The sequence below is a fragment of the Pongo abelii genome, chromosome 17, assembly GCF_028885655.2.
Source record: "Pongo abelii isolate AG06213 chromosome 17, NHGRI_mPonAbe1-v2.0_pri, whole genome shotgun sequence".
Taxonomy (NCBI): domain Eukaryota; kingdom Metazoa; phylum Chordata; class Mammalia; order Primates; family Hominidae; genus Pongo; species Pongo abelii.
Window position 1 is genome coordinate 64738793 of NC_072002.2, and position 20159 is coordinate 64758951.

At 45.8% G+C, this 20159-nt stretch overlaps 1 protein-coding gene across 2 annotated transcripts in view; it reads right to left on the minus strand.

Moving 5' to 3' along the window:
• The window catches only part of MYO5B (myosin VB), a 370702-nt gene that overhangs the window by 150985 nt on the left and 199558 nt on the right, over positions 1–20159 (minus strand). For both annotated transcript variants that reach the window (XM_024235813.3, XM_054537888.2), the window contains exons 6-9: positions 16344–16487; positions 14494–14575; positions 8744–8851; positions 4474–4583 (exon numbers count right to left, since the gene is read on the minus strand). In XM_024235813.3, coding sequence (XP_024091581.2) covers positions 4474–4583; positions 8744–8851; positions 14494–14575; positions 16344–16487 — 444 coding nt within the window. The remainder of the gene's footprint in view (positions 1–4473; positions 4584–8743; positions 8852–14493; positions 14576–16343; positions 16488–20159) is intronic.

The window sequence follows — 20159 nt, forward strand, 5'->3', positions numbered from 1 at the left end:
GGTCTTGTCTTCTTTCACCAAAATGTACAAATTCCTTGGATAATCTTTGCAGCCCACTTGGGGCACTCTGAGAAAACCTGCTCATCGTTGTTATTCATTCTCTCACCTGTTATTCATTTCCTCATCTGAATCCATCTGGGAAAGCTGGTAGCCCAGCCTCAAGCCTACTGGAAAGCTTATTAATGCTGAGGCTGAAAGGGAATCCTTCAGAACATGATGTGCCATCTCCTAATGGCCCTCAATTGCTGTGGGACTCATTTTCTGATGAGGCTGTCTTGTAGGATTTAAATGAGGGCTTAATGAAAATTAACACAGATAACTGTATTATTTTTCCCTTAACACCATATCCCCAGGCAATTTTTTCCTCCTACATATATTTAAAATCCATCTACCCAAAACAGTTATAAAATAATAGAACACCAGAATAATAGAATCCAAAATCACTAAGGCCAGTGTTTTTCCAATGTATGGTTTATGGAACAGTAGTTGCAAAGAACATTAGTTGGCTTTACTTAACAGAAGGAGAGGATAGGACCAGGTTAAACACAGCTGAACTGGTTTAATACACCATGTAGCACCAAGAGATAGATGTTTTAAGAAGCATTTTTGGAATGTATTTGACCAGAGAATGCTTATGTTCTTAAGAAATTGCATTCTAATCCAATGTCCCTTATTATTCAGATGAAGCTGAGTGAGGCCTCCTGCCTTCTGGCCCAGAGCTCCTAACCCCAGCCCAGCAGGACAATCAGCTTGGTTTGGGCTGGGTGGGTGTGGAGAAGCCCCCATCTTTTCACACTCAGCGGAGAGTTTCCATGGCTACTTCTCCCAGCCAAGATCCTTTTTCTCTGAAGCCAACCTGTCTCCCCCGCTCCCCTAAACATAAAGCCATATGTGGTAGAGTTAAGTGCCTGGGGACCGCTTGGCAGGCACAAGTTCAGAGGTGGCAAGCGTCCAATTTGTTCATCTGACCTATTTCCAAGAAATTCTTAATTGCCAGGCACGGCACTGCAGATGGATTCCCTGACATTTAAGTGGCCTGCCAGCAGCTACCATGACTGCCCAAGGCATGCCCATGGGCACCCTCCCCTCCCTGAGGCCTCGCGCTGTGAGTGCAGTGGAGAAAGCACAAGTTAGAGACTTGTCTGAGAAACCACCCTGGGGACCGGCTTTTATCCACCACAGTGGGGCGGGGCTTGATTTTCTCACCCTCTTCCGACTGTTGATTGAAGGTGCTGACTGAAACTGATTTAACATCGTGCAATTACATTTAGGCAAAATTAAATGATGCTAAATCCATTAAAAATAGCCAACATCATAGGTAGCAGATCAGTTTTATGGGCCCATATTGCTAAATTCAAGAAACAAATTGAATGCTGTTGCATCTCCAAGGTAACCCTGGCAGTCATGGAGCACATTCTCATGCTTTAATTAAAAATAAAAACTACTGAGCAGAAGGCACACTGTGTATGGAAAGACAGCCTTTCTAATAGGAGGCCCATCCTATGTGCCCGAGGAATAAACCACAAACAGTGGGGCTCTCGGTAGCAACTATTAACGATGCATCTCTCAAGCACACATTCTGTGCCTGGCACTGTGAAGGCACCAATGGGGCTCACCAGGCAAGCAGAGGGCAGTCTCCTCCCCAAGGACTTGTAGTCCAGCCGAGGAAGCCGGGCTGGCAGGAGTGAAAGGGACTGAACACTGCCTGGGCCCTGTCCCACCTTTGCCATTGTCATTCTGACCTCAGAGAAAGAGGTTCCCCTCTCTGGGCCTTATTTTTTCTTTCCCTGTACAGCAAGAGGGATGCTCTTAAGGTCCACTCTGGCTATAACAAGGCTGATATTGGACAAAGACTCTCTCACCACGAGCTCTGTGCTAAAATCTTTCCACACAGGGCTTTCTGGGATCTTCACTCCAGCACTGAGGCAGGTGGTCATCCACACTTTACAGAAGAGGAAACAGAGAGGTTAGCACACTTGCCCTAAGTCACACATCCAGCAAGAAGAATCAGGATATGAACCTTGGCCATCTCGACTTAGAGTCCTTGCTGTCCACTAGTTCTCTGTACAGCTCTGATTGCAGAACAGTGGAAGACCAGCCTAGATCACAAACTTGCACTCAAATGCCTTCTGGAACTTCCTGCCACCTAGCAGAGAAAGGGCTGCCACACCAGGTAGCATCCAAACCTCAACCTCTCAGGCCTCCTCCCTCCTGCCCCCTTTACCACCTGCATCCTCCATCCATGCCTTCCTAAGAGGCCCTGATGTTCCCACCCTCATACTATCTCCACATAAACACTCAGTGGGTACTAGAGGGAGAACAGTGAGCCCAACAGATACAGTCCTAATAAACACTCACTTCCCTTCTCACCTGAACGTTCTCCAGAGGCTGGGTGTAGAGGGTCAACTATAAGATCAGAGACACTTCACTTACAGGCTCAAGCCTTAGTTTTGCTGGTCTCACCCCCCAATGCAGGTAGGTGCCCAGGGACTCCCCAGCCCTGGTTCTCATGCTAACCACCAGCCTCACTAAGATCTCAGAGTTGCCCATCCACTGTTACTCTCCTGTGTGCCACGCCTGAGGCCTGGAGAGCCTCAGTCATCCATCCATCTAATTCTTGGGTACCTGGTGAGTGCTGAGCACCACAGTAGATGCTGGTGATAGAATAAAGAGCGAGAACTGACCCTACTCTTTCAGAGTTTGGAGTGTCACAAAGGAGAAAGGCAGGCAGCAAGTAATACACACACACACACACACACGCACACACACACACACACACACAATGCTCAGCCCCACAGAGAGGTAAGAACCCATGAAAGAAAAAGTGACCTGTGAAGGGCCTGGGGAGGAGCAGGGTGTTGGGTGGGCTGGAGGTCCACAGACCACAGGGCACATCTGTCACCTTTCCTGCATCTTACCAGCCTCAGTCAGGCCTTGGTCACTGCAGGTGTTCCTCATCTCACCTGTCCCTGACACAGAGTACAACTGCCCTAAGGAACCACGGGACATTGACTGAGCTGTGTGCATGGGGAGGCACAGATGTTCTATGCCTTGCTCATCAGGGGAAAGACATTGGGACAATATATCACTGGCCCTGAAGACTCAGATTATGGGAGGGTTGACCTGCACTGGAGGTTCCTCCACCACCCCCTGGGCCACAGGTTCTCCTCCGAACATGACAGTCCTTCCCATGGCATCACTGCTGCCAACTCCACAGTACCATGCCCTCCTTCCCCCTAAGGTGAGCACCCACACAGGTATATAAGCAGGAGATGTCCAAAACAGCTCCAGGGCACCTAACACTACCAGCACCAACACCTCCTCCTTTTCCACTGGGCCCGACAGGGGAGCTTCAAGGCTCTCACGAGGCTGCAGAGTCCACGCCAGGGACGGCAGCAGGCCAGACAGGCCCAGGGGCCCTCTCAAATCCTAGATCATTCCCCACAGATTGTGTATCTGTCCATGGATGATACACAATGAGCTCTACTGAATCCCAGCTACAGTTCAGGTCTTCCTCTCCCTGAAGACAGGGCCAGTTTGAACTTCTCATAACCCCCAACTCTAGACAAACAGAAGGTTAATTTACGTCCACTCAATTGAATAAGCATCAGCTTGTGAGCAGCATGGACACGTGTCCTCAGGTAGTGTTGTCTTTTGTATTTTTCCAGTGTCTGGTTATTTAAATTCCAAGTCCCTGGAAGCAAGAATCATATTCTGTACCTCCCCAGAACCTGGCCACAAATGGGCACAAGAGGTATAGAATAAACAGTTGCAGATTCACCTATCCAAGGTTAGAATACCAGCTTTAGCTTTTCCCAACACCATTAAATTCCAGAAGGCACAGCAATTGCTGTGGGTGCCACTTCCCTGGTGCTTACTCCATCACCCGTCCATCCACTTAGACATTTATCTACCACATATCAGTACTACACTGGGCATCAGGAAAATAACCTTCATTATGAGCCTTCACGGAGCACTTAACAGCTTGCAGTACTTTCACATGGATGTCTCACTTAACAGCCTGCCTTGTGCTGTGAGAATCTTGGCAAGGGTTGCCACCTGTCTTGTCCACCCAATTAGACTGTAAGCCCCTTTGAAGCATCACCAGGTACGGTGCCCTGTGCCCTTTCATCTCCTTGCAGTGGGGACCTCAGTCTGGCACTCAGAAAGTACTCGATTGACAACAAGCAGAATTCTGTGTACTTCAGGATACTTGGGAAATCAACCCAACAAAAAGAATTTATCAAATAGCCACTACATTCCCTGACCTCGGCAACAGAAACTTGATGGCAGCTGATTTTTAAAGGGTTGGCTCTTTTAAAAAATTATCAGCAAGTGAACAGAAACCATTACTGTTAAGAATAAATAACCTATAAGTGTCCTCTAACTGGAAAGACACATTTCAGTCATATCAAGCTGTAAGAACAGGGTAAATTGTGTACATTTTATCTCTGGTGTTGGTGTGCAACTTACCGATATACTACAGGAATCACCATCACGCTCAGCCTGAATCGCCACACTTCCAAGGTGCAAGATAGAAGCAATTATCTTAAAAATGCTCATCTGATGGGACTCTTTCACTCCTGGAAAAGAAAAATGAATGGATGACACTCAGTATCCATGGTCGGACGGAAAGGACATTTTACCCCTTTTAAGGACTTTTTTTTTTTTTTTTTAAATAAGGTTTGATTTTTCTTTCTGACCCGATGACTCCTAAAATGATCCAGGCTCCTCACCAAGTAATTACCACTCACAGTAACAGCTCAGAGGGCAAAGGGGCTCCTTGGACTAAAAAGAAAATATCTTCACTATGATCGTTCTGACCAAACCAGATGGGTCATGCTGCCATTTTAACTTCTCAAAGAGCAAAGGAGAGGCAGCAATCCTGCAGGCTCATTTTGGGCTTCATTTCAACCAAACACTTTATGGATGTTTTTATGAGTTTAATAAGAATGGTCATGTATCTGCAATCATTTTTTCTCCAACATAATATCCTGTAAACATCTGTGACACATATCCCCAGTGCCAATGAGGGAAGAAGAGGAGAAACTTCTCTTGGGATTGCTGTTCTGGGGCTGGATGGCCAGCTGGCCCCTGGCCATCCCCAGATGGGAGCAACTGTTTGCCACACTATATGCACTGTCATAGGCAGGCACACTGACCCCAGAACCACTGTGGCAGCAATCACGTGTTGTCAGATTTGTTATTTACGTATATGAATCATCAAAGGCATGGATAATCTCTTAATTTGTATTTAGTTTGCAAGGCATTGGCATTTTTACAAAATGATTCAGACTCATTTTTAAAAGACTACAGAACAATAGAATGAATACCAGTGAACCTTCCACTTAGTTTAAGAAATACAGCTGCTCTCCCCATTCCTCCCAGCTGCAGTTATTTTTTAAGGCAATATTTTATTCAGGCTAAAAAACAGTAACACCTGTAAAAATGGGAGGCACAGATGTGCCATGCTAGGATTAAAAAATTTCCCCCGATAATCTACAAAGTGGACAACCCAAGCAACATTAACTCTAGGCTTTTATGTTAGATGGCCACTACCATGTAAGCATCATAGATTTACTTTATTATGTAAAATTTCAAAACATACAAAGTAAAGAATAACAAAGTAAATAATATAATGAATCCCTGTTCTTGCTTCAACATTAGATTCCCAGGGCCTTGAACACTGCCTGGAACATAGCAGGTGCTCAGAAACCTAAATGGTAGAATGATCGGATCAATGGCTGCTACACAGGCTGCAAGTATTTGCAGCTACCAAAACATATGCATTATTCGAATACTTGGTATTAGCCTAAAAATCCCCCCCAAAAAACACCAAAGAATTTAAGCATCCATCTTGGTTCAGCATAACTGAATACACCTGGTGAAAGGAAGACAGGTTAAAGCCAGAGGCTGGTATTCAGGACAAGACAGGAAGCTAGGCGCTTATGCACACTTGTAGGAGGTAAAGCACCGGGGTTTTTTGTCTGAGCTTAGAGTATCTTGCTCTTAAGTCAAGTCCCACTGAAAGTACTAGACAGGAGCTGGGTGCTGGTACCATCACAGAACAAGAGGGATATACTCCCTAGACAGTAGCTTTTCTACTTTATCTATTTTTTTGAGAGAGGGTCTTGCTCTGTTGCCCAGGCTGGAGTCCAGTGGCACAGTCACTGCAGCCTCAAACTCCTGGGCTCAAGCAATCCTCCCACTTCAGCCTCTTGGGTAGCTGGGACAGGTGTGTGCCAACATGGCCGGCTAATTTGTTTTATTTTTTGTAGAGACAGGGTCTCCCATGTTGCCCAGAACTCCTGGGTTCAAGCAATCCTCCTGCTTCAGCCTCCCAAGGTGTTGGGATTACAGGCATGAGCCACTGTACCTGGCCTACTTCGTTTACTCTTGAGAACCAATGCCCTGTCAATTTCCAAAGACCTAACCACCCTGTCATGGTAGGAATTTAAGTGGTAGACACAGAATGAATACTGAATCCTAACAATAGTTAGGATCCTCGCACTACACTGATGAGAAAGAACATCCTTTCCAGCTGTGGGATTCTTTGAGTAAGTGGTACCTCACGCTATGGGAAGCAAAAAATCTAAAAACAAAAATCAATCAATCAGACCTAAGGAGTAAAACAGGGGTTGGCAAACTATGGCCCACAGCCTGTTTTCATAACTAAGTTCTATTAGAACACAGTCATGCCCACTCTCTTACATTCTGTCTATTGCTACTTTCACAAAACAGCAGTTGAATGCTTTGCAACAAACTGTATGGCCCACAAAACCTAAAAAATTTACTATCTTATCCTTTAAGTTTGCTAACCCCTGCAATTAAAAAAGGGACATGTTTATTAAAGAATAGAGAAGAAAGTCTTATTACAATAATTAGTTTTACAAAAGCAATTTGCTTTGAGCATTAAAGTATCCAGTCTCCTTAGAGCCTTGGAGGGAGCAATCCTCTCCTTATATCAGCTTGTGCCCACTGCCCACATCAGCACTACAAGAGCAGCTGCCAGACGCCTTCTCCTTTCTCTGATAAATTCAGAGAAGAATGTATCCTGCACACTGTCAAGTCTGCTCCAAACCTGCCCAACTCTGGAGACTAGAACAGGCATGTAGTGCTGAGGAAGTCAGGGATGCCAGTTATCAACTTATCTCTCAGCTTCAAAGCATCCCCTTTGCCCTGCTTTATCAAACTGAAGCTGGGCCTTGTAAACATTTCTCCTTTGCCTACAGGTAGAATGTCAAGCTTGCTCAATAGAGGGTATTCTGGCAATTTGCAAGGCAACAGAACATGAAGACAATTCCCTTTCTGGTTCTGGTCCTCCATAGTTATCATGATTTATCAGGGAGCCCAGAAACCTCCAGATGAGCTCCAGCTCTGCCCTCAGGCCTGTCTCCCCATCAGCAGTGGCTTCTGAGCAGTTCTGGCCCCCTACACCTTGGGGCACCTACAGCCTGCTTGTACAAACCAGCTCTGGCCTGCATCCTCTGGGCAAGTTTCTTCATCACATCCTCTTAGAAGTGAACTAAAGCTCAGCTAGGATGGAGGCCTCTCTTACCTTTATTGGCTGTTCATCTCCCCCACCCCACCCCGGCCCCCGCCAGGAATAGCAGCTGTTCTTTTGTACCTGCTACTTCTGGACCCTCTATAAAGTCCTCATTTATCCCTTTTGTAGTCAATCACCTGCTACTGCTGTAGTTAACAATTGTTTATATTAATTTTTCTATTTTGGAATAACCAGTGTGGTTTGTGTCTCCTGACTGACAGATAGGGTTTGTCTTTTGTACCCATGAACTATGTACCAGTTTCCCAGAGAACTGACTGGCTCTGGGAGTGTGGCAAATAAGGGTCTGGTTGCCTCCCCATAGAGAGGTTAGGGTGTGTCCTGTTTGACCACGTTTTATTTGGACGTTGGCTAGAACTTCCCTGACCTCCAAAGAACCTAACATGCTGCTCTGGGTTAGTCACATGGCTCAGAAGCCAAATGTTCTGTCTCTTTCAGAGAAGGGGCTGGGGAAGACACAAGTGCCATCCTGCGCCACTTGGGTTTTCAGGCTGACTTCTGGAGCTTTCCTTTTTCTGGCTGCAGGTCCCAGGAATTTAACACTTCAATTTCCCAACTGAGAAAGGCTTACCTTCTACTTTACCGCTTCTCCCCCAAAAGTGGCAGGGGAGCAGGGCAATTTCCTCCAGTCATACTGTCCCCTTATGCCCCTGAAGGACAGAGAACTTCTTGTTTGAAGGATTCCAATGCTAAAGCTCTATATGGAAACAGCTGACAGAATTAACGCTGTATGTGTGATGCAGCTGCCAGACCTTCACAGTCTGCTTCCAACTCTGATTTCATGCTGTGGTGCACAGGTGCACTGGGTGGGCGCAACGTTGTGTTCTTCCTGCTAGAGCACACTGAGCCCAGACCACAGCACGAGAAGACGTGGCTACACTTGCTTTGTCTCCACTGGTTCCAACACCCTGCACGAGTGGAAAAGGACACTGCACAGTGCCTGGGAGAGGGACTCTCATAACCTTATTTTTTAAAAAGGCAACGAAGCTCCGAATTTTAAGTTCTAGAGCCTGAGGGTTGGAATGGGTAAGACAGTAAGATGACATTCACCAGGGGCAAGAGTGCATCTCCCGTTAGCTCCTGCAGGTTGCTGGCAAGCACAGTGGGACATCGCCTTGCATTCTACCCTCCGTGCCATCAGCCCTTGGGGCCTGCTTCCCCAACTCAGAAGCTCCTTACCGAGGAGTGTGAAGGCTTGTCGAGTCTTCTCAAAGTCCTCAGCATCGTCCACACCCTCGATGGAAGTGTCTCCTCCCTGTGATGTATAGAAAAAGTCCTCTGCACTTGCTGTGGGGGGGCGAGGAAATAAGGCATGAGACACTGGAAGACAGTTCATCCCACAGATCGTGACCCATGAAAATTCTACTCCATTAGCAAGCTATCCCAGACCAAATTTTAGGCCCAGCTGGATGTGAAACTCTTTAAAATAGTCTTTATCCACAATGGCAAATGGGAGAGAAAACTGAATAGTACAAGAAAATTATACGACACTGACAGAAATGTGCTGCTGTATTTATGTAAAATTGGCTTGGGAAACATATGTTAACACAAAAGGCATATACGTCACAGACAGTTCAATTTAATAGGATTCATCACAGATTTGTTTTTAAAAAGATCTGATACAAGTAAAATGTATCCCCACCCTAGAACCGGACTTCCAAGACTTACATAATCTCAGTCTGACAAGCTCATTTGACAAATGAGGAACAGTGATGTGCCCGAGGTGACAGTTTTTTTGTTCACTTGTTCTACAAAGTTGGGCACACCTGAACTCTCTGGGGACATGCACAAATGGAGGTTGATACCCTTACATGTGTGCTGTCATCCCCCAGCTTAACTCTTCTTCAGTCAGGCCTCTGGTAACAGCCTAGGGGACAGCTGGCAAGGAAGGGCCCAGGTGGTGTCTTAAAATTCAGAGCCAAGCTTAGAAGAGGACACAAATGCAACAAGCCCTGGGTAGTATCTGCCCTATAAAGAGGACGGCAGAATTAGCGCTTAGGAGGAAGCAGGGCTTAAAAGTGAGCATTTAAGGCAACAATTGCATGTAATCGAAGTTACCCTTAAAAACTGCTTAAATCTTTCACAAGATATGGTACTTGTATGGTTATCCTGCCTGGTACTATCCTGCCTGGTACTTCATGTTCTAAGTGTATAACGTTTGGTTTTGATAGGATGTAAAAAGGAGACACTAGCCGAGTTTCCTTTTCCCTGAAAACCCTAAATTCTTTTCCCTGGACCTGAGCATGCAGGGCTGAAACACATTAGCTAAAGGTGTTTAGATGCAGCTTCACTGCAACTCCCAATGCTCTTTCAACACCTGTCCTTGCAATTCGATCTCAAGAATTTCTGAAGTCTCTCTCCTTTCTCCATCCTGATTGCCATTGCCCTTCAGCTCCATTGTCAGAATTGTTGAAAAAGACACTACTTCAATCTCTCTGCTTCTGCACCCGTCCCTTCGAATCCACCTCCAAAATGCTAGTATGTCTGATCATACCACCCCCTCCGCTTAAAAAGCCCTTTGAGAGGTCCCACTGCTCACAAAGCCAAGGTCAATACCCTAGGACAGCCCCTGGCCCTTTTGTGAAGTGGCCACCGCATACCCTCCAGACTCATGGCTTATTCCTTCCCCATCTCTATGTTCCAGATACACCAGTTTCCTTATTATCATGCATCAGCTCTTCCCTCTGTCCATGCCTTCAGTGGTCTCTGCCTACCTCTCCTTCCTCACCTCCCCCCATGTCCCACCTTGCATCCTATGCTCCAAGCCATACTGAGCTTTGCCCATTCCTCCAGTCCATTATGCATACATGGACAGGCCTAGCCAAGGAGAGACAGAACTCAACCCTAGACCCCAGTCTGACTACACAACCTGAACTATGACCACCAGGTGACCCTGCCCACAGACACAAATAATCAAAACATCAGTTGTACTCTGTGAGTGAAGCTTTCCTGGAGGAGTAACAAAATCTGAGGACCAGTGGCCAAGGCACTTGAACTGAGAGAAGAAGGACTCCAGCCCTGTGGTTACTCACAGCCTCGGCAGAAGCACATTTTAATGAGGAAAACCACATCAGATCTTTGTAGAAGATAGCATTTTAGCTCTTTCTTACCTAATCACTCAGCAAGCACCAGTACAGAACAATACAACAGTTTCAAAGGCTTAATAAAAGTACCAATTATTTTTTCCCTTTACACTCACCTTTCAAAGTATCTCATTTGATTATTTTTACAGTGTCCACCGAAGAAGACCGTCTATATTATTTACTCCCATTTTTCAGAAAAGCAAACTGAGTAACATGGGGTTTAAGGGGTGCCCAGGGTCACCCAGGGTTTGGTCAGGCCTGGGATTCCATTACTTGATTACCCTATTGTAGAAAAACGACAATTTATCTATGGCATCTCATGATTTTGCCACAAATACAAACTAACTCATCATCAAGTGTCAGCCAAACACATCAGAAAGAGTCACATGAGACTCCAAAGGAGGAGACTAGACTTCCATATTGGAAGGAAGGCATTTTCAGCATCTTTCGAAGACCTTTCATTGTCAATAGCCAAGGCCCTACTGCCTGATGTTGCTATGAATCAGACAGACACCCCGTCTTCCCAGATCCCAGTTCCCAAAGTCAGGCCCAGTTCCCCAACTCAGGCCCAGCTGGGCAACTTCCTCAGGCTGAGGCTTGTTACTGCAGGGGCCACCTGGATCAGTTACAGCATTTTCTACTGAATGATCTGAAACCAATCAAAATGATCATCTTTCCATATGCGTTAAGGTCTGCAATCAGCTCCGTCACATCACTCTCTGGACCCTCTTAATAAGACACATCCAAACAGGACTCAGTCTTCCCCCACCTGCTTGGCTTTCCTGGATCTCAGCCCTCCTTTCAGGCCCATAAAGCTGAACACTGACTATCCCATCCCAAAGCAACTAAAGCTGAACACTGACTATCCCATCCCAAAGCAACTTCTCTCATCCTCCAGTTTAGATCTCTCTTTACCAAGAATTCCCAAGGAGAAATGTACCACAAACCTCCTATTAACTAGTTCAACAGGCAGAGATTGGATCAGGCAGTCAACAGAACACAGAGGAGAATGTGAACCCAGTGATTAGAGCACCGGACCACCAAGGCCATGGTTATGGGCTTGCACATCACCTGGGGAGGCTACGCTCTGACCTATGCAAGGCCAGAGAAGTTGTTTATAAAACTATCCATACAACCACGGAAATGAAAAAGAAGAAAAGGAATTTACTTCTTATCCCCTAAAGGCTGTATTTAAGGGAAAATGGGCCCATTACAACTGGATGTACCACCAGAAATTGGTGTATCTGGAAGACAGAGATGGGGAGGAAATAAGCTGTGAGTGGAAGGTAGAGTACAGCTACTTCACAAAAGGGCCAGGAGGTTATTCTAGGGTATTGACCTTGGCCTGTATGGTTTTTACCATCATTTATTCACACCTTAACAAATTATTCATTGGACTTTAAAAAAAAATCTTCTCTTGAGGTCATTTTAAATGCAATGGCCCACCAACAATGGGGCAGAAGATGACTGTGGACAACTGGATGCAAATCTGCACCCTCCATTCTCAGACAAATGCACAAAATTTACACCAAGCCAAGGGTTCCTGCAGAGACTTGTGTGCATTTGAATTGCATGTTTTGGGTGAAGAGGAGGAAGAAGGATATGAAGCAGGTCCAAATATTCACTTAGAGCCCTTGGCTAGTCCATGTATTTGCTCTTTTCAGCTACTCGACTAGGGTTATTAGTGGACCTAAATGCCAAGCTTCAGGGCCCTCAGCCGATCCACCCATGAGGCCGAGGACAGCCTGACACCAGAGCACAAGCGCTCGTCAAAGGCTCTTGTTTCACTCCAAAATATTCTCAGAGGGCACATGAAGGTGAAAGAGTGGGGGAAAAAACTGATTAAATTGGGTAGTTTCAAGCACTGCATCCTGGGGCCCATGCACCTTGCAGAGGCAGGGAATAAGTGGAAATCATGTTTAACCTCAATATGACTAATGTAACTGAAAAAGAAATTTAGGAGGATTTCTTCCCCATTACCTTAGAATTACAATTGGGACAAGTGATCCAAATCATCCAGATGGGTCTTGCCAGTATTTGTTTATTTTCTACAAAACTGACCTGAGGAAAAAAAAATTGACCTCCTGCAAGTTGGCCCTGAAAACCCTGCTAGGCCTATGTTCTGCTCTGGGAAGGAAAGAGGAGGATGGCAGTGGCCCCTAACATGGAGGCATACCTGGCTGCTTGAGACTGACAGCCACCCTCAGAGCCACAGGCTCCAGCTCAGGACAGTGTGAAAAGAGTGCTCAGCACCTGTTTTGCTTAGCAGGGAACACATACTCCTTGTCCTCAAGGATTTTATCATGTTCATCGTGTTCCTGGGAAAATCAGACTTGCAAGCACTGACCAGCTGGAGAACAGGACAAAACTAACAATGGACGTCAGCCAGAGTTTTCTCCCTGGGGTCCCAATTTAAATATTACTTCCCAGGGGGAGCCTCCCAGCCCTCCTCAGCTCTGCTTCCTTCAGCACAGCCCTTAGCACTCTGCATCATAATTGACAAGCTAAGCAGGGTAGGACCCACAACTATTTTGCTCATTGCAGGATCCCTGGGGCCTAACATGGCCTGAATAGAGTTTGATGAACAAATGCAAGAATTATTGCTAAGTTGCATGGTACAAGCACTGAAGATACAGGGATTCATAAGCAAGTAAGAGTTATGAGGGCAGACTTGCGCTGAAACCACTTGATGGATTTCAGCTACTGGGAGCACAGGTGGGTCTGGTGCTGGACTCTTAGGATGGCCAGGATTTGGATCAGAGACAGCCAAGCCTCAGAAGTCTGTTTCTTGCACAGCTGCACAAAGACCAACTACCCTGTTTAGACACCCGGATCTTCATACCATCTGCTAGTACTGGACCTCCCCACATGCCCCCAAAACACAGACAGCAGGACAGGGACGGGAAGCGTGGCAGACACCAAGACGCTGCTGGGCTCAAGGCTTGCCCTCTTTACACATGTGTCTGAAGACTCAGCAGCAAAAATCAGTCATTACCTGATAAGGCCCCACACAGAGAAGGGCCAAAGGCTCCAGACCCAAGGAGAGCTGCTCTGTGGTATGGAGTCAAGAACTAAAGCCTGCTCACTACTCCACTGGCTCCACATCAATAGCCTCAAAGCAAATGAAACTTGCTAACACCCCTCAGGAAGCAGCAGGAGTGGAAACAAAGGGTGGTGCTCATCTGATGGGGATGATGACAAGGTGCCTTATCCCCTCAGCCTTTGTGGAGAGGCACTTTGGGTTGCTCCATCTCTCTCCCTCCAGTGAGGATGTGCTAGAAGCTTCCATGCCAGTCCAGGAGAGATCAGACAGCCTGGCAGTCCAGAGTCTCACATGCCAAAGCCCCCTCTTATCCTCTGTGGCCATGCCATACTGCATCCATATGGCTCTAGAGCCACCCCCGCTTTATCTCTGCTCTATCCTCACCCCTTTCTCTTTGCCTCAATGCTTAACTATGAGTTAAAACATGCTGGTTATGATTACATGATGTATATTACTTTTATCTCTAGATTCTTAGGTTTGGGACACACTTCCTATGATGCTTAAAGTGCAAACATATCTTTCAGGATAATAAAACATGAAAAGACTTCCATGCCATGCAAAACACTTTTCCACCCCTACCTCTTATCCTCTCATACACCTTTCTGTGCCAGGTGGACTGCGTACAATTAACCTTCTTTTACTAATTGAGCAGTGAAATTTAGAGAGGCCTAGGGGTTATGGCCACATAAGAGGCAGAGCCGAGACAAGAATCCATGATGGAGGGCTTTGAGCAGAGCCCCCAGCTGTGCACCCACTGGAGCAGTAGCCCACCCCAGAGGATAGGCATGCACCTGTTAACTTACTTAGTGCAAGCTCTTTAAATTCTGGAAGACCGGCAGCAGCACAGAGCTGGTAAAAGATGTGGTAATTCCTCTCATCATCTGCCTGGAGGAGGAAGAAGTGAAGCAGTTTTAGGGCAGTGACCTCTAAGATCATTCCCTCTGCCATTCTAATCCCAGGGTGCTCCAGGTGGTGGAGGCTGAGCCCCCCACTCTTCCCAGTGTTTTCCTCCACACCTCTGCCACCTTCAATTCCCACTTTCCGACTTTCTATTCACTCTTATGGGGCCTTCTTCCAACCTGAGGATTTATATGTCTTGACTTATGCAAAAGCATGTATGTATTTTCTTTTTTCCTTCTATATAGGACATCATTGCTCTTCACAAATGGTGAGTCAGTCAATCAACAAATACTTATTTGGTCTTCTGTGCTGCTTGGTTGATGTCCCATGGATTGTCAGTTCCCTTCTGTGAGCTCCTGTTCTCCTCTGGGAGGCTCAGAGATAAGTGGAAGCTGTGCATGCCCATCAGGTCAGGCTGGGCAGACAGGAAAGGCCCACAAGTGAGACAGGATGTCTGGGGAACACCTGCAGCTGGACTGGCCTTACACCAGTGGGGTGGGTGTGGGTGTGGGGATTCAGGAGGCCTGAGCAAAGAGAGCTAAGGAAGAGGGAAGCTCCAGGGGTGTCCAGGAAAGAGCCATGACCAAGACATCAGACCCACACCCAACCCAGCAAGCTGCTCCCTTGGCTGTGGTGTAAAGCAGGATGGGGGGATTATCAAGCCAACCTGTGACGTACAGATAAAACACAGGCAAAAGCATGGGGAGCTGGTTAAAAAATTCATTAGATGTTTGCTATCATCAGCATGGAGATGTCACCAAGAAACAAACAGCTGAGGCAATTCTGAGGTCTCCTTAAAGGCAGCTAAAGCTTGACGACCAGGAAGCCATTTAACCCAAGGCAAGAGTCTGCCGCAGACTCAAACCAGGACCTGAACCATCATCTTGGTTCAGTGATGGGAGGGCAAAGGGAGCTGAAGGAGGACTTTTGTTGGCGTTGTGAGTTGCACCAAGCCCACTAAAGTCAGGGTGGAGGAGGAGAAGGATTACAAAGAGGCAAAGAGTAGCTGGCAGGAGGAAATTAAAGGTAAGCAAAGAACAGTGAAGAATCAAGTCAGGTGAAAAGTGGGACATCTGGGAATTGAACAATGAGAACACATGGACACAGGGAGGGGAACATCACACACCGGGGCCTGTCAGTGGGTGGAAGACTAGGGGAGGGATAGCATTAGGAGAAATACCTAATGTAGATGATGAGGTGATGGGTGCAGCAAACCACCATGGCACGTGTATACCTATGTAACAAACCTGCATGTTCTGTACATGTATCCCAGAACTTAAAGTATAATTTTTTTTAAAAAGTGGGACATCCACTTATTTGAAAAGAAAACAAAGTAGGCAGCCAAGTATAATCTATTTTTTAAACCTACTAAATAAGGAAGTTTTCAGGAAACCTAAAACCCAGACTCTGTATTTATGACATTCCCCTGATAAGACTTTAAAATCCATAAGGAAAAGGTCTGTCTTGTCCTTTACTGTATCTTTGGTGTCTAGGACAGAGCTAACACATAATAGGCATTCAGTGTTTGTTGATTGAATCTAAAAACAGTACTGTATAAAGGTTTTTGAGATCTAATCCCTATACCATCTGAATGAACACTTACTGATAAAAGATAAGAACCAAAAGAACAACTACATTCAATTCCAGGCTCACAAGAGAGATTCTCTTTGGGCCCAGGGAGTGGGGCAGGGAGCAGAAGTAAGGTTAATTGTCCACGAGAAATACACAAAAGGGCTCAAGTCCTCTCACTCACCTGGAAGACCACTCTGGACTTCTCCAAGAGGTAGGTCCTCATGTTGGCCCCGATGATGTGGTACCTTTTGTCAAAGCCAATCTGGATGTACTTGCCAAAACGGCTGCTGTTGTCATTGCGGGTGGTCTTAGCATTTCCAATGGCCTGCACAGACCAGACAGACAAAGGTATGAAAAAAAAGAGGGCTTTCTTGATTTCAGGATTGTCTGTTTGTGGCAGCATGTGTCCCCTTTCTCTTCCTTACTTACAGAAACCCTGTTCTTGGGATGACAATGAACTGAGCTAAAAAAAACAAAACAAAAACTTGAAACTCTTCTTTTCCAGCCTCTTACTCCTGAGGATGGCCAATGAGAGTAATGAGTTCATTGGTGGGCTCTTCAAAGGGGACTACCCAGGTGCAATGGAAGGTGCGTCCCACTATCCCTCTTCTCTTCTTCCTTCTTTCTTGCCTGGAATGCACACGTGATGGCACCAGCTATAGCAGTTATCTTGGAACCATGAGGAAAAGGCCTAAAGAATCACAGAGACCTTAGCTGTGACATTCTTGAGCCACTAAAACAATACCAGTGCCCACTAGCTCTGAACTTTCTGGAAAAAACAAACCTTCCTGTACTTAATACACTTTGATCAATTCTACATGAGTAGTCAGCCAAATGTCACTCCCAACTGACAAATAATACCTTCCTAGCAATAGGCCACAAATCGACACTCCTTCCCACCTCAGGAAGCCATCATCCCTCTTGGTATTTCTTCTGCAGCATCAGGGTTACAGTTCAAAACACTAGACGATAATTTTTAAAATGAGTGGATATGGGACTAATTTTATCGTGTGAAGATTTGCTTCCTATAAAACACCATGTTGCCAATGCATTGGTAAAGAACACATTAATATTTAATCCCTTTCACATGCTTACATTTTTAGGTGGTAAAACACTTGAAAAACATCTGCTATCAGTTCTCAGTGGTCTAGAAAATTTGAGGCACAAAGAAGTTGAAAGAAAAGCCAAAATCCCAACCTACCCTTCAAGTCCCGCCCAGCCCAATACAAGCAGAAGAACTATTAGTGTCTCCTGACATCCCAAAACCACGATGCCTGGTGGCCACCTATTATTGACAAGGCTGGCAGAATAGTGAGAAGCAAAAGGTCACAAAGTTGACCTATAACTAATGCTCCTGAAAACATGCCACCATTGAGTTGTTACTGAACAACTGTTCCTGTTACTGAGACAAGTAGAGGGAGGCGCTGAGTAATACAATCACCCACTCACAGAAATCTAGACCCAGCTCTGCACCAGGGAAGCTGCTGAGCCCAGGACTGGCCTCCATTCACCACCCTCCGAGTATAGAGGATGCCAAGTTCCAAATGGGTCAAACTGTCCGTATTTCTATCCTACTGCCATAGCCTTAGCCTACAACATTGTCACCTCTTTCCTGAACAACTTCAATGGGCTCTCAATGGTCTCCCTGGTCCCACTCCCATCTTCTACCTGCTGTCAATTCTCCACTCAACTGCCAGGGTGATTCCTCTAGAATGTAAACCTATTATACTCCCTGTATATAATGCTTCAGTGGCTTCCACTGCCCTCTGAGATAAAACTTTCAAATCCTTAGCATGGCTTATGTGCTTGGCAGGAACCGACCCATCCCTGCCTCTAATCTTGCCCTTGGTCCCGGCTTCTAACAATCCAAACTCCCTTTTTCTTTCTCCAAAGCCCTACGCTCTCTCTGCCCTCACCCAAGCTTCCCATATACAGTTCCCTCTTTTCCCACAGCTCCCTGCACCTAGCTGACTCATCTTCCTTCAGGTCTCAGCATCGATGTCGCCTCTTCAGGCAAGCAGGCCTTCCCTGATCCCGCGGCTAGGGGAGCACCTCCTGCCATATGCTCTTCCAGGCCCTACACTTCCCTCTTCTTCCCCTTAGCCCATATGCAGTTAACCCTCTTTGTTCATCAGGGCAAAGATTATACATCTGCTTCAGCACAGATTCTCTAGCACCCAGTACATGGTAAGCACTCAAAAATATTTAAGAGAAAGAGTAAATGAACCTGGGTTTCAGTTTTTCTCTTGTGAAATGTAAGTATTGAACTCCTTGTCCTCATACATAACTTGCCACTGCAAAGTCTTGCAAAAACCAGTTAGAGTCACAATATACACTTTTTACTTTAGGGTATAAAGTGTATAAAGCAACCTATATGTTAACAGACACAGTATATACCTCTGGAAGGAAGTGTAGGGGGAGAAAGTACAACCTTGGTATGTTGGATTGCTCTGAAGGGCATCTTGGTGCTTGGAACATGCCCAAGGTCAGGGCAAGGCTAGAGCCCAGCCAGCCTGATGTAACTCTCAGTCACCTAATTGGAAGAGTTTATGTCATCAGCTTCCTCCAACCAAAGGTGATGGGGACTCACGCTCCTGGCACCTACCAACTTTGTCATCTTAGCAGAGGCCTCAGTGTACCCACTTTCCTTCCCCAAAGAGTCTTAGCCTTTAAGGCCCCACAGGACAATGGCAGACTGCCAGACTTCAATAAGCCAATTTCTACTTGAAAAATGGAAAAGGAGGCTATATTTCCTAAAATGTTGGTAAAAAGCATTTCCCAGACCTTCAACATAAGCCAGGACCTGGGCTGGGCCCCTTATAATCTCATTTAATGCTGCCAAGAACCCTACAAGATAGGCATTACTAACTTTCACCACACTTATGGGAAAACTTAGGCTTAGAAAGGTCAAGTCACATGCTTGAGGTCACATGCTAGGAAGTGGCAACCCCAAGATAGAAATTCAGATATACCTGAATCCAAAGTGTGCGTTCATTCTACCTACATGGCGTCACAGCACTCCTCCATGCTGTCTCCTCCAAACCACTCACTACCGGACAGAAAGCCACCACACGTGTGGGCAACTTCTCACGGCTCAAATAGCCAAATCAAGTCAAAGGATAAAGATAGATATTTATCCTCACTTATAGCCTCTTTTTTTTTTTTTTTGAGACGGAGTCTTGCTCAGTCGCCCAGGCTGGAGTGCAATGGCGCAATCTCGGCTCACTGCAAGCTCCGCCTCCCAGGTTCACGCCATTCTCCTGCCTCAGCCTCCCAAGTAGCTGGGACTACAGGCGCCCGCCACCACGCCTGGCTAATTTTTTTTGTTTTTTTTTTAGTAGAGACGGGGTTTCACTGTGTTAGCCAGGATGGTCTCGATCTCCTGACCTCGTGATCCACCCATCTCGGGCTCCCAAAGTGCTGGGATTGCATCCTCACTTATATCTTTTTATGTAAAAGCAGGGAGAAGCCTCTCAGAAGATGCTAGAAAACCAACTAATTACTACGTGACCTAGTAAATAAAGCCTCAAACATCTACTTTCCAGTGTAAACTGTATCTCAGGGCAATTAAGTAGTTGGTGAGGGGACGTTTCTCTGCACAGATTTATTCAGCTAATACATGCAGGAGGTGTAACAGAATGACAATATCAGCATTTTGTAACTGCTGATGAATTAATAGATCTAGGCATAATCAATAGCTGCTCACATCACAAAAAGCCAGATTTTCTGTGCCTCCTAATGGAGGCCCAAGTACCACATCTTAAGGATTCCTGTTAAAAGCAAAGCAAAGCAAAGCAAAACAAAACAAAACAAAACAGAAACTAAAGCAGCCTCTAAATTTTACTATTCCTTTACAGGAAATAAAGTGGACAAAGGCACATGTTAAACAATGTCATACAAATGTAATCAGCAAAGGCCAGTTTGTAGAAAATTCTAAAGGAGAAGCTCGTTCCAACAGATAAGTTTCAATTTCAAACTTTTAATTTCAAATTTCTTA